The sequence below is a fragment of the Erpetoichthys calabaricus genome, chromosome 6 (assembly GCF_900747795.2).
Source record: "Erpetoichthys calabaricus chromosome 6, fErpCal1.3, whole genome shotgun sequence".
Lineage (NCBI taxonomy): Eukaryota > Metazoa > Chordata > Cladistia > Polypteriformes > Polypteridae > Erpetoichthys > Erpetoichthys calabaricus.
This window is the reverse complement of record NC_041399.2, coordinates 59,687,257-59,700,795: the sequence shown is the minus strand read 5'-3', so window position 1 is coordinate 59,700,795 and position 13,539 is coordinate 59,687,257. Positions and strand designations below refer to the sequence as shown.

Below are 13,539 nucleotides of genomic sequence, written 5' to 3'. Positions count from 1 at the left end.
TACTTCTAAATGGGAGTTTCTGAAATTTAAAAAAACGTGGCACACACTCTGTATTTGGGATATCCTAATTAATAAGGACCTTTACTAACAGATTTCCTTTAAGTACACAAGTTTCCTTGTGTACTAGAACTCAACAAAATAGGTTCACTGGGAGCTCCCATGTGGAAAGGAAGAAAGACTTAGCAACACCTGTAAGGAATTACTTGCATTACGCATGAATACATCTAAAAAGCACTTGAGCATTAAAACACAATGACATTTGCTGTAAGGGAGAAAACATTCACAAAACATATTGTTTCACTGAAATAAGAATGAATTTAAAACTTTTATTGCAGTATTAGAAAAAACGCACAAAAAAGATACAAAAGAAACAATATGCTGCACATCCTAATAACATAAAACAGACAACATCTAAAGAATTTGTGCTCTAACAGCTGTTCAGTGACTATTAAAGTTTGGTTATAAAATGCTGTATTATGTTACTAGATATGGAACAAACTATTTACATTGCAGATGTACAACATGATTAAGGCACTCAAACTCATTTTCAAGGTTTACAAAGTTTTCATAGTATATTGCCTTTATTTTATTTGCTTTCAAATTATGAATATTATCAGAATTTTACTATGAATGACAAACTCAAAACAATTTCTTAGTATCTTTATAACAAACAAGCCAGTTATTTTTACATGTTTGCTGTGCTAGTTTAGGAGTGTGAAGGCAATGGATCAGACAGAGAGAATACAAAATAAGGCCATAAACAGAGTTATGATATTACCAATAATGACAGAACATCATGACTGTTTATGTCAAAAAATCTAATACTCCTAGCTATTTTGTGTGCAATGGATTTATCTGCATTATGTGTATTCTTGAACCTTGAACATGGATCTAACCACAAGATGGAGAGTGTGCTCTTTTCTTATGAATATATAGCTAGTGCCAGCTAAGTTGTTTACTGAATTTGGCTAATAATGCTCATTGTACATATACAAAACTCTAAAAATGATTTTAACAATTATGTTAATTTTTTCAAGACCGATTATCCCTTTAAGCATTATTAATCTCAATTGTGCAGGTTAACTTTAAACTAAGCATAGTAATATGCTCCAAGCAGAGCCAGCAGACAACCAACTAATTCCTTGAGTTGATATACAGTTAGTGCAACCAGTTTGCTGGAAATAAAAACTCTTACTGGGTACTATTCAAATAAGCTGCAAGCATTTTAATTGCAATAAAATATAGGGTACATAAAAAGTGCTACTTGACTCATCACAAAAAAATTACAACAGGTCATAAATTCCATAAAAAGAGAATGCAACTGTTGTATCTTACATGTTAATTTACAAAAACCATCAAGTCATTTACAGCATTTGCTTTAGCTTATCACATAAGCTTCCAATATAAAGCGTACATTCATCTTCTCTAAAACAAAATATCAAAATAAACTTAATCTGAATGTAAAAAAATTGCAAATGTGTTTCAGATTTGCTGTTATACAATATGCATATCAGACTTTTATGTTTATTACAGCTGTAATAATTCAGTAGGCAAAAACATCCACACATTTAAACTTTTTTGTCATTTTGACAATGGAAAAACATGTAACTCTGTAATCTGTATTTTTGAAATTTTTTACTACTATCAGATACCAGACCTTGAATAACCCAGTCTTATTTGTTTCAACACTCTACAATTTATAAATAAAATGTATTAAATAAATTAAATTAAAAAAGTATGTACAACACCACGACAGTTGTGATTGTACATAACCATTTATATCTGGATTTGCAGGTGGCTTTATTGAAATTCTAAGTAAAAAATTAAAATTTTTTATTTTTATGAATTTAAATTTTTGTTCATTAATTTTCAAAAAAAATCTTAATGTTGGCACATCTGTAGTTTTTATAAAGTCCAGTCCACTTTCATTATTTGAATGAATGCAGCACGCTACAGATCCTAATAATAAACTAAAGGTTGAAAAAAAACTCTTAAACCATTCCTCCACCTCAAGCTTTCATATTTTAATTATGATACAAAATAATTATAGTGCAATAAGGCTGAAACCAAAAAACTACTTACCTATGGTACTCATGTTGGCATGAAATAATCATCCGAGTTCTTTGAGGCAATATGCATAAAAAATGAGAAAAATCTGAAAATGGGTATCTTAAACTTTGTTTTTTGAGCCTGATTGCTATATTTGACAAAAAAGACCTGGCTAATCTAAAATAAATCGAATGTAAAACCTTTCTATTTGTTTATTTATAGTACCGTGCTTTAACTAGGTTTATTTATGATGTCTCATTTTATTAATGGAGAGGTGTAAGTACTAGTATAGCACTATTGTGAACTCTGAAGCAAAGTAATAAAACTGTACAAGGTCCTACATTGTAAAACTAAGAAAAATAAAATAAAACAATATAATTAACCTCAAAAAGTAGCAGGATTAGAGCAAATTCACTTCAAAACTATAAAAATCAGTGCTAAAGCCAGTTTTCAAAACTGATAACATATAATTGGATAGAAATCTTATGCACTGTAAGCATAAGTTACTGAAAATAAGCACTGTACATACAGAATACTAAATAGTGCCAATGGGAGCAGTATATATTGACAGTATTTATTCCTGTTTTTACATATAAAACATTTCCACTGTAATCAAATTACTGCTTTTTTACTAGATTTTAACTCTAGATTTTTTCAGAAATTCATTCATTTGTTCATCTCTGTATCCACTTATTCCAATACAGGATCATGGAACATAAGCATTATCTTAATTTAACAAATGAATAAATGAATGGCTAAACAGATATTTACATAAACAAGAACACGTCTCCAAATACTACTTTGGTTTAAATCATTTGCATGCTTGGATACTTGTAGCTTTCACTGAAACACCAAAAAGATGATAAAATTTGAAGACTACTGACGTGGAAAATTGCAAAAGGTGTTGTAACTAAAACTACTTATAAATGTACTGTATACTGTTGCAGTATGTTCAGATTCTGTTAAACCTATGATAATACTTGGTGCACTATAGAGTAGCTTGACGTCGTCCTCAGTAGAACCGATGGCAGTTTGCACCTGAAATGGTAGACGTCTGATGAAAGAGTTTCAATCTTCGTAGTAAAACAAATAACTGACATATTTCAAAAGTTCTTTATGTATCTGAATTTTGTAGTCATTATTCTTCAAACAACCTCATCTGGAAAAGCAGCAACGGTTATTTTTTAGAGCAGATTTCTGCTAGTGTTCTGAATTTTGGTTCCAGTTTATTTAAAAATTCCAATCCACTGTCATCATTCAGCTGGCTGCAGCACCCAATACCTGAAGTCACTGAACCATTGCCTTCATCTTCATAAGAATGAATAATGTCTTCCGCAAATCGGTTGTCACATTCTCTAGCAAAATACTCTCTTTTCTGCAAAACACAAACGCAACAATCAAACTTTTCTATGTTTTATTCTGTAATTTTATTTATTCCATTTAGTATTTTGTAATGCAGCCTCTAAGGAGTACAAAATCTAACTTTAGTTCACAACTAGCAAGCAAACAAACTTGTGCTAATCAGCACGGATGCTGAGTCAAAATAACTTTCTCATAGCCAGAAATGCTACAGTCTATTTTCGGAGGATACTGCAGTTCATCAGTTCCAATACTTTTATGGCAAAAGGATTCTGAATGTCTTCGTTTGCAAAATAATATATTCCATTCCATTTATATTTTGCTACTGTACGAGTATTAACATAATCACAATGAGATTCTGAAAACAATCTTGATCAATGATGGATTTAAAAATTTATTCTACTGTCGAGGGAAAATTATATTTATTAAAGATGGGCCCTAAAATAAGCTATGATTTAAACAAAATGCAAGAACATGACTCCTGCTTCAAAATGCATTATTACATACTTGGTATTATTTCATTACTCAATGCTATTTATTTCAAATAAAAAGGGCAGGCAGTATCTTTAGAATTAACCTTTGCCGTAAAACAAGAATTTGAACACTAATCAGTTATTACAGCCATTACTGGAGCTTGACTGAGTCATGCATTTGTATAGTTATGGAAAACATTTCACAGTTTCATATATCTGTATAGTTATGCAAACACATGCAAGGAAATTACTTTATACAGTAGACCAAAGGCTTGGAATACTTACCTTATCAAGATATATTCTGTTAGTTAACCATAATGTATTACCCTCCAATGAATTTGTGTAATGCTGTGCTCCAGATTCTCCATAAAAATCATTTGACTGGAGGGTGCCGTTATTGACGACCCTCATAAAATGACGCATAGTATTTCCATAAGTACCGTTTTCTCCACGGTTCAATGTATCTCCTCGAATAAATGAGTCTCTTTTTAAATGATTTTCACCACCACTCATTGCAAAATTAGAAGTCTTTAAGGCAGAATGATTAGCACTTTGCAGTAAGTTGTCATCTTCAACAGGTACAAGCCCGTGTATTTTCATATTTGGAGCCTGGAAAAAAGAAAAAAAAAAATCAAACTGTAGATTTATGAAGAAAAGTAGATACTCGACTGTGAAACATTTTGCTTGTAATAACTATTTTGTACTGTATATTAATGTGAATTCAATAAAATATTCTTGATATACTATATATTGCACAGGTGGGAGCTGTATGAAATTAGATTGGTTTTCAGTCAATCTTCTTCATATAAATTCTGAAGGAAATAACACAAATTTATCCAGTCACTTCTGATCCTATCCTGACAGCACTGGGCACGTGCATCAAATACCTGTCTCTAAATAAACACTTGAAAATAACCAAAGATATCACTGTAATTTTCAGTACTTTCACTTACCATTACTTCTTCACCTGGTCCTTCTGTATTTGACTTAAGTAGGACTGCCTCAGCACCACCGTCAATAGGTGCTTTTTCTGTTTTTTTATTACACAAGCAGTTTAGTAAAATACCTGAAAAGATAAGGTATTTTTACTACTTTCATAAGACATTTTTGCTATTTAGATCTATTTAAGAAATATTGTACATTACTGTGATAAATAACACGGCTGCTTAAAGGTTATAGGAATTATTTATCAGTTAGTCATTTTTTTGATTAAAAAATGAACACTTCAGTTTTAAACTGGGGCAGTAAATTAAAGTGATAAAAGTAAAATTTTAGGAATATACAACTTTATAGGCTAAGCCATCAAGCCTAATTAACTAAATCACTAACAAGATTCCTTTATCCCACAAACTCTCACAAGTCTTTCAAAACTGCACAAACTAGTGAGACTGTGATGCTGCTCTTCAGCCTGAATTATGTTTTCAAAATAAAATACTCCACTCACATAATAAAAGGAAAAGGGCAAGGCCTAGTAACATGGCAAGAATACCCCATGTTCCAAATCCAATTGAATTTTGTTGTTCAACACATGCTGAGTCAAGGCATTTGCAGATACGGACAGTAACTGTGTCTGTTATTCCATTGCCTTGCTGGTCTCGAATTAATACAGGGACATTGTAAATTCCATTAGGAAGAGGTTTTGCTTGTGCAAGTTGTGCAGACGTTTCTGGAAAAAAGATCACAACAGTGAGATACTGCAGATTTAGTGTCATAAAAGTAGTCTAGTAAGCTGGCACCCTATTGTCAGACTTTTTTTGTGAATATAGTTTTTATTTGTCAATGTTAGTGAAAGCTTATTATAGTCAACAGGAGGTAAACACTAATAATGATTCTTGTGCATTACAATGCATAACAAGCCTCATAACAATAGATGCAGAATATTTTACATGTACAGTTCTAAATAAATAAAAAATATGCAACTTAAGTGTGTGCTATAAATTATACTTTTACATTAAAGAAAATATTCCTGTATTATTTCCACATTAAATAGATGTATTTTGATTTATTTGTAAAGTCTTACGCATTGAATTGTTTACTTTCAAATGTTAGATTTGATGGGCTAATGCTACGTACCTCTACTATTCTATCTGACTAGATAACCATATTGCACTTTGAAAATCATGCAACTGCTCAGTGCAAGTCTTTGTTCAGTGAGAGTAAAATGCATTTTTGGGGTGTTCAATGTAAGCTTGGTTTTTAGCAGTGTCAAATTTTGGAGTAAAAATGTCAATAAACAGGGTACTAATTAAAATTAACTGGGAATATTGATTCGAATATTGCAGCTGACCATAAATTACACACTAATCAACGTTGAGCAAAGAATAACGATGATTGTTGATCAAATTGTTAAAAACTACCATATTTTGTTAAGCAAAGAAATACTTGTTCTAGAAAGTTGTTCTTAATGAAAGTTCTGAAATTTGTGTAAGAGACTCATAAATGAAAAAAGAAATACGTGACAAGAGTTTTTAACAGGACTAACTTTTCTTTAGACAGAATGAAATAAGCAGATTCAGTGATACATGCTTATCTCCAGTTCCCTGAGCCAACCTTCTTCTGAAGTATAGACTATGCACGGTCAATGGTTTTACCAAATTTTATCTTTTGTGTTTCATTTCAGATTGCATAATTTGTGTTTGGGATTTATAGCACAGTAATACTGCTTCACTGTTATTTAATTAATAAGCCCTAACCGTTTTCCTAAAAAATTATTTATTATGCATTATACAATTTTGCCGAAATTTCTATTACTGGACAAGTTTTGGCTTTCATACAAAATCAAAACATATATAAAGTATATATGTGTGTAACTGTGTCTGAAATTCTAGGTGTGTCAACAACCAACAAACAATATTTCTCTCTCTAATGGCACAATAAATTGGTGCATATACAACATTTCTCATGACATAAAGTATTTGTCAACTGATGGTGCTGCATGTTTTAACAGGTAAACACTCAGGAGTTATGAAAAATAAAATGTAGCTGCATCATAAGCCACCTGGAATCAATGCCTTTTACATAGGGAACATTAGTCACTAAAGATACAGTACTGGAGGTTCATGCAATTCTTTGTAATGGTGATGCATTCAACTCTAGCATAGTTTATAAATTATATGAAGAAAATTGCCAAGATACTTTTGGGCATTTTGTCATAAGATGGGCAGTGAGCATGTGCATCTTTTTTTCATTCAGATTTTTTCTGGCTTTCCAGAGGTTGAGTACTGTCACAACTGTATCAGCTGAAGAGTAAATTGGCATCTTTGCTCAAGGAAAATAATTCCAATTTGACTGTGCATTTACTTGGCTAATATTTTTAAACATCTCAACAAACTCAATGTGCCACTGCAAGGGAAAGGCCATAACCCATCCGAGAAAAGTAAAATCAAAGTCTTCAAGGTAAAGCTCATATTATGGACTAAGTATATGTCCACTGGAAGACCTGCCCAACCTTTGTAATCAACTATAAAATATGACAAACTATGAACATCCACTGATAAAAAAGTGATTTGTCAGCATTTGGATAACTGCACACTTGAAGAGAAAGGAAGGAGAAGAAGAGGGAATACAACATCCATTCAAAGTCATTTTCTGTCAGTGTCAAAGCAATGACCTTACCATCTGAAGAGCACAATTATTTTTTATGTGATCATAGTCTTTTAAAAGAAATTTTCAGAACTGAGTCTTCCATGATTTGGTTGAAATGAATGTCCTGCACTTGCTTTTCATGCAATCATAGTACTTTTGCCCTTCAATACCACTTATCTTTGTGAGACTGAATTTCCTGGTCTGACTCAACATCAGAAAAAAACAGGAATAAGCTGGAAGTTGAGGTGGACCACAGAACTCTACTTACTCCACTTATTTTCAATTTCGACTAACTTGTGAAAGTAAGACAAGCTCTGGTTTCCCATTAAACAGAAAATAAATGTAAAGATACTAAATTTAATTCCTTGTTAAAAAGAACCTTTGTACGATTAATTCAGGGAGGAGTACTGTGCATATTTCATCTATTACATATATTATATTTATATATTGAAAATGTATTTACAGATTTAAAAGATATTTACAGTATTTACAAATATTTAACAATGAGTGAATTTTAGAATAAAAACCCAGCTATAGGGGATGCACAACCAATGTGTTTCTTCGTGCCAGTCCCAAGCCCGGATGAATGGGGAGGGATACGACAGAAAGGGCATCCATTGTAAAATTTTGCCAGATTAACATGCGGAGAACAATACAAATTTCCATACTGGATAGGTCAAGGCCCGGGTTAACAATGGCCGTCACCAGTACTGTTAGCCAACAGGCTGCTGGCAGAAATTGGGCTATTGTTGGCTGAAGAAGAAGAAGAATAGGGGGGAGATGTGTCCGGAGGAAAGAGGAGGGGAGGAAGGTAAAGAGAGTGGAACTGAGGGTAGGAACTTTGATTGTTGGCAGTATGACTGGTAAGGAGAGAGAATTAGCTGATATGATGGAGAGAAGGAAGGTTGACATATTGTGTGTGCAAGAGACTAAATAGAAGGGGAGTAAGACCAGGTGGATCAGAAGTGGATTCAAATTGTTCTATCATGGTGTGGATGGGAGGAGAAATAGGGTAGGGGTTATTCGGAAGAAACAGTGTGTCAAGAGTGTTTTAGAAGTGAAACGAGTGTCAGACAGAGTAATGATTATGAAGCTGGAAATTGGAGGTGATGGGCAGGTATGGTGTCAAGGAGAGGAATGAAGAAGGTCAATACATACATACATGGTGAATACATATTTTAAGAAGAGCAAGGAACATAGGGTGATGTACAAGAGTGGAAAAAGAAGCACACAGGTAGATTACATCCTATGCAGAAGAGTCAATCTGAAGGAGATTAAAGACTGCAAATTGGTGGCAGGGGAAAGTGTAGTTAGACAGCATAGGATGGTGGTCTGTAGGATGATGCTGGAGATCAAGAAGAGGAGGAGAGTGAGGGCAGAGCCAATGATCAAATGGTGGAAGTTGAAAAAGGAAGACTGCAAGGTTGAGTTTAGGGAGGAGGTAAGACACACTGGGTGCCAATGAAGAGTTACCAGACAGCTGGGCAACTTAAGCAGAAGTAGTAAGGGTGAAAGCAAGAAGGCTGCTTGGCGTGACATCTGGACAGAGGAAGGAGAAAAAGGAAACCTGGTGATGGAATGGGGAAGTACAGGAGAGTATACAGAGGAAGAGGATGGTGAAGAAAAAGTGGAATAGTCAGAGAGGTGCAGAAAGTAGACAAGAGTACAAGGAGATAAGTTGCAAGGTGAAGAGAGAGGTGGCAAAGGTTAAAGAAAAGGTGTATGATGAGTTGTATGAGAGGTTGGACACAAAGGAGGGAAAAAAGGACCTGTAACGATTGGCTAGACAGAGGGACCAAGCTGGGAAAGATGTGCAGCAGGATAGGCTCATAAAGGATAAAGATGGAAACAAACTCACAAGCGAGGAGGGTGTGTTGAGAAGATGGAAAGAGTGCTTTAAGAGGCTGATGAATGAATAGAATGAGAGAGAGAGAGAGAGAGAAGGTTAGATGATGTGGAGATAGTGAATCAGGAAGTGCAGTGGATTAGCAAGGAGGAAGTAAGGACAGCTATGAAGAGGATGAAGAATGGAAAGGCCGTTGGTCCAGATGACATACCTGTGGAAGCATGAAGGTGCTTAGAAGAGATGGCAGTGGAGTTTTTAACCAGATTGTTAAATGGAATCTTGGAAAGTAAGAGGATGCCAGAGCAGTGGAGAAGAAGCATACTGGTATCGATTTTTAAAAATAAGGGGGATGTGCAGAGCTGTAGTAACTACAGGGGGAAAAAATTGATGAGCCACAGCATGAAGTTATGGGAGCTAGGTTAAGAAGGGAGGTGATAATTAGTGAGCCAGTATGGTTTCATGCCAAGAAAGAGCACAACAGATGCAATGTTTGCTCTGAGGGGGTTGATGGAGAAGTATAGAGAAGACCAGAAGGAGTTGCATTGTGCCTTTGTGGACCTGTAGAAAGCATATGACAGGGTGCTTCGAGAAGAGTTGTGGTATTGTATGAGGAAGTCGGGAGTGGCAGAGAAGTATGTAAGAGTTGTACAGATTATGTACAAGGGAAGTGTGACAGTGGTGAGGTCTGTGGTAGGAGTGACGGATGCATTCGACGTGGAGGTGGGATTACATCAGGAATCGGCTCTGAGCCCTTTCTTATTTGCAATGGTGATGGACAGGCTGACAGATGAGATTAAACTGGAGTCCCCTTGGACTATGATGTTTGCTGATGACATTGTGATCTGTAGCGAGAGTAGGGAGCAGATTGAGGAGACACATAAGAAGTAGAGATATGCTCTAGAGAGGAGAGAAATGAAGGTCAGTAGGAACAAGGCAGAATACATGTGTGTGAATGAGAGGGAGATCAGTGGAATGGTGAGGATACAGGGAGTAGAGTTGGCGAAGGTGGATGAGTTTAAATACTTGGGATCAACAGCACAGAGTAACGGGGACTGTGGAAGAGAGATGAAAGGGAGAGTGCAGGAAGGGTGGAATGGGTGGAGAAGAGTGTCAGGAGTAATTTGTGACAGACGGGTATCAGCAAGAGTGAAAGATCTATAGGACGGTAGTGAGACCAGCTATGTTATATGTGCTGGAGATGGTGGTACTGACCAGAAAGCAGGAGGCAGAATTAAAGATGCTAAGATTTGCATTGGGTGTGACAAGGATGGACAGGATTAGAAATGGGTACATTAAAGGGTTGGCTCAGGTTGGACAGTTGGGAGACAAAGTCAGAGAGGTGAAATTGTGTTGGTTTGGATATGTGCAGAGGAGAGATGCTGGGTATATTGGGAAAAGGATGTTAAAGTTAGATCTGCCAGGCAAGAGGGAAAGAGGAAGGCCTAAGAGAAGGTTTATGGATGTGGTGAGAGAAGACATGCAGGTAATGGGTGTAACAGAGCAAAATGCAGAGGACAGAACGATATGGAAAAGATGATCTGCTGTGGCAACCCCTAATGGGAGCAGTGGAAAGAAGAAGAAGGAAGTGAATTTAAAATAAAAATGCTGGCTAGTTTGCATTAACATGACCACTAATAAAACGTAATTACTGAAACAAACAGATAAAAAGGGATCCCAAGATCAGAAAGGTTCAGAACTACTGACACAGATAACTTTCTATTATGACTAGAAGTTCGATAATCTTACAAACTAAATATAGAAACTCTCACTGAATCTAGTGGTGTGAGCATGAATAGTCCTGTACAGTTTTCCAGAAAAAAAATATTGAAATTGCCGCAGTCTTTAAAAATAGCGTTTGCCTTTCAAAAGTCATGAGTGTTGTATATGTCCTGCACAGAAGACACCTGGAAATATGGGAAAGAATTCTTGTATTTTGGCATTTCATATACAGTAATCCCTCACCTATCGTGGGGGTTACGTTCCAGAGCCCCCCGCGATAGGTGAAAATCTGTGAAGTAGCGACCTATATTTATTTTATTATTTATACATATTTTAAGGCTTTATAAACCCTTCCCACACTCTTATAAACCTTTCTCACTCTCTTGTTAACCTTTCCCACGCTCTTATAAACACTTCCTATGCTCTTAAACACTTTCTACATTCTTAAACACCTCAGACCAACACTGCACACTGCATGCAGCGATCAGACGTCAATGTGTCTGCACTCGCTTTGTGAAGGGGGGCAGCTGAACTCACGCTGAGCAGAAATGGACTTTGTGCTGCTTCTGCCAAAATGCCTGCTTGTCGCTCTGCGCGAGGAGTGTGTGTGTGTGTGTGTGTGGGTGTGTGAGAGCTGAACGCACCTTCGCTCAAACCCCCCCTCCCCGGAAGCGCAGTACGCTCCTGCCACTTCGCATTGTCAAGGGGGTGGGGAGCTGAATGAACGCTAAGGAGAAGTGGACTTTGTGCTGGCTTTGTGCTGCTTGTCCTCTGCGTGTCAATAATTTAAAAGCCTGTACATCACCAATTTTCCTGTCTCACTGTCTTGTCTTGCGTGAAGTTAAAATGTTTTACAATAGTGAGATGTTACTCATATCCTTAGCCCGACATCCACATATCAAATGTGTTAACAAAGTGTGTTTTATAAGTTTGCATGTGTTTAAAGCATGTGGGATGGGTATTTTAAGGCTTAAACTATAAAAATGTTTATTTATATGGTCTTTCTATATCGCAGATTTTCTCCTGTTGCTGATGGGTCTGGAACATAACTTCCGCGATCACTTGTATTTAAAAACCCGCGAAGTCGTGAATCCGCGAAAAGTGAACCGCGAAGTAGCGAGGGATTACTGTATTTAAAGTTTCCATCACAAAGATACAACACTGATGGAATAAAGATGCAGACTACAATTTTGGTTAGAAGAGTCCCATTGAAAGAGACAATTTGATGAAGGTAATGCTTTTGATTCATACCTTTTACGTTTATTATCTTCCAGTTTCCATCTTTATTATCTGGAATTTCAAATACAAAAGGAGCTGAGTTAGGTACTGCATCCAGGTCTTGTGCATTAATATCCGTATAGCCTAACTGTCCTTCTTCTTGGCAAATTGAGAAGTCTTTTAAAGTGAACCTTGGGACGTTGTCATTGACATCTTCAATCTCAATAACAACCGTTCCTGTTCCAGATTTCAAGCCTATTAGTGAAAAAAGACAATTTTTAATGAAGAAGAAAACATATACTTGTGCAAACACTTAAAAATTTTATAAAATCCATTTAAATAAAGAAAACTGTGGTAGAATTAGCACCCACTATAATTTCATATCAAAGCTATGAACTCTATGATTGAAATGATTCAATTTAAAAGTCAAAAAGCACCATAATTTAGAATTCTAGTTATTAATTAATAATTGTGGTCAGGATATTGGAGACATGGATGCTGGTAGCATTTTAAAGGATTCACCACTGCAAGGTAATCAGAAAAAAGTAAAGAATGCTTATACAAACTTGAGCATACATGTAACTCCTATTTCCTAGTGGGCTCCAATCTTTTTTCCTTTAGCAAATCTCTGCTTTCTCAGTGATAATTTACATCAACACCATATTAACCTGTATAACCCATTCAAAAACTAGATACCACCACATCTCCCTCTCTTAAGATCAAGATGCAACATAAATAACAATTATACAAAAGCTTTGGATCAGAAATTAAACAGTCTTTAAACCTTCTTCCTCATAAAAGATACGCAAACTCGTATTTCAATAGATAGATAGATAGATAGATAGATAGATAGATAGATAGATAGATAGATAGATAGATAGATAGATAGATAGATAGATAGATAGATAGATAGATAGATAGATAGATAGATAGATAGATAGATAGATAGATAGATAGATAGATATTTGTCTCCAGGGGAAATACACAGTATTCAAACAATACTTGCAATACTCAATGCAATACTCTACCTAAACAAAAATGCATCGTTTTTCTTGTGAAAGAACTTTTTTCAACATACTTAACTGTGTAAGTCCAGTCATTATAGTTTAATCACCTCTCTTTCACTCCTTGTCCAAATGACAAAGGATAGTGACTGAACTCCGGAAAAGTGATCACCTACTGTAACTTCCACCGTAGAACTTATTCTCCTCACAGCACCCTGTGCCCTTCAACAAAGTAAGAGCTTGGAGAAAGATATACTGATATCACAATCCCTAGTATCAGTGACCC

The 13,539-nt window shown here is 35.6% G+C and overlaps 1 protein-coding gene across 1 annotated transcript in view; it reads right to left on the bottom strand.

The window, feature by feature from the left end:
- Positions 1-311: 311 nt before the first annotated feature.
- dsc2l (desmocollin 2 like) overlaps positions 312-13,539 on the bottom strand; it is a 30,883-nt gene continuing 17,655 nt past the window's right edge. Inside the window, exons 12-16 of the mRNA XM_028803631.2 lie at positions 12,283-12,504; positions 5,326-5,547; positions 4,835-4,947; positions 4,167-4,490; positions 312-3,424 (exon numbers count right to left, since the gene is read on the bottom strand). Of these exons, the coding sequence (XP_028659464.2) occupies positions 3,227-3,424; positions 4,167-4,490; positions 4,835-4,947; positions 5,326-5,547; positions 12,283-12,504 (1,079 nt within the window). The 3' untranslated portion in view covers positions 312-3,226. The remainder of the gene's footprint in view (positions 3,425-4,166; positions 4,491-4,834; positions 4,948-5,325; positions 5,548-12,282; positions 12,505-13,539) is intronic.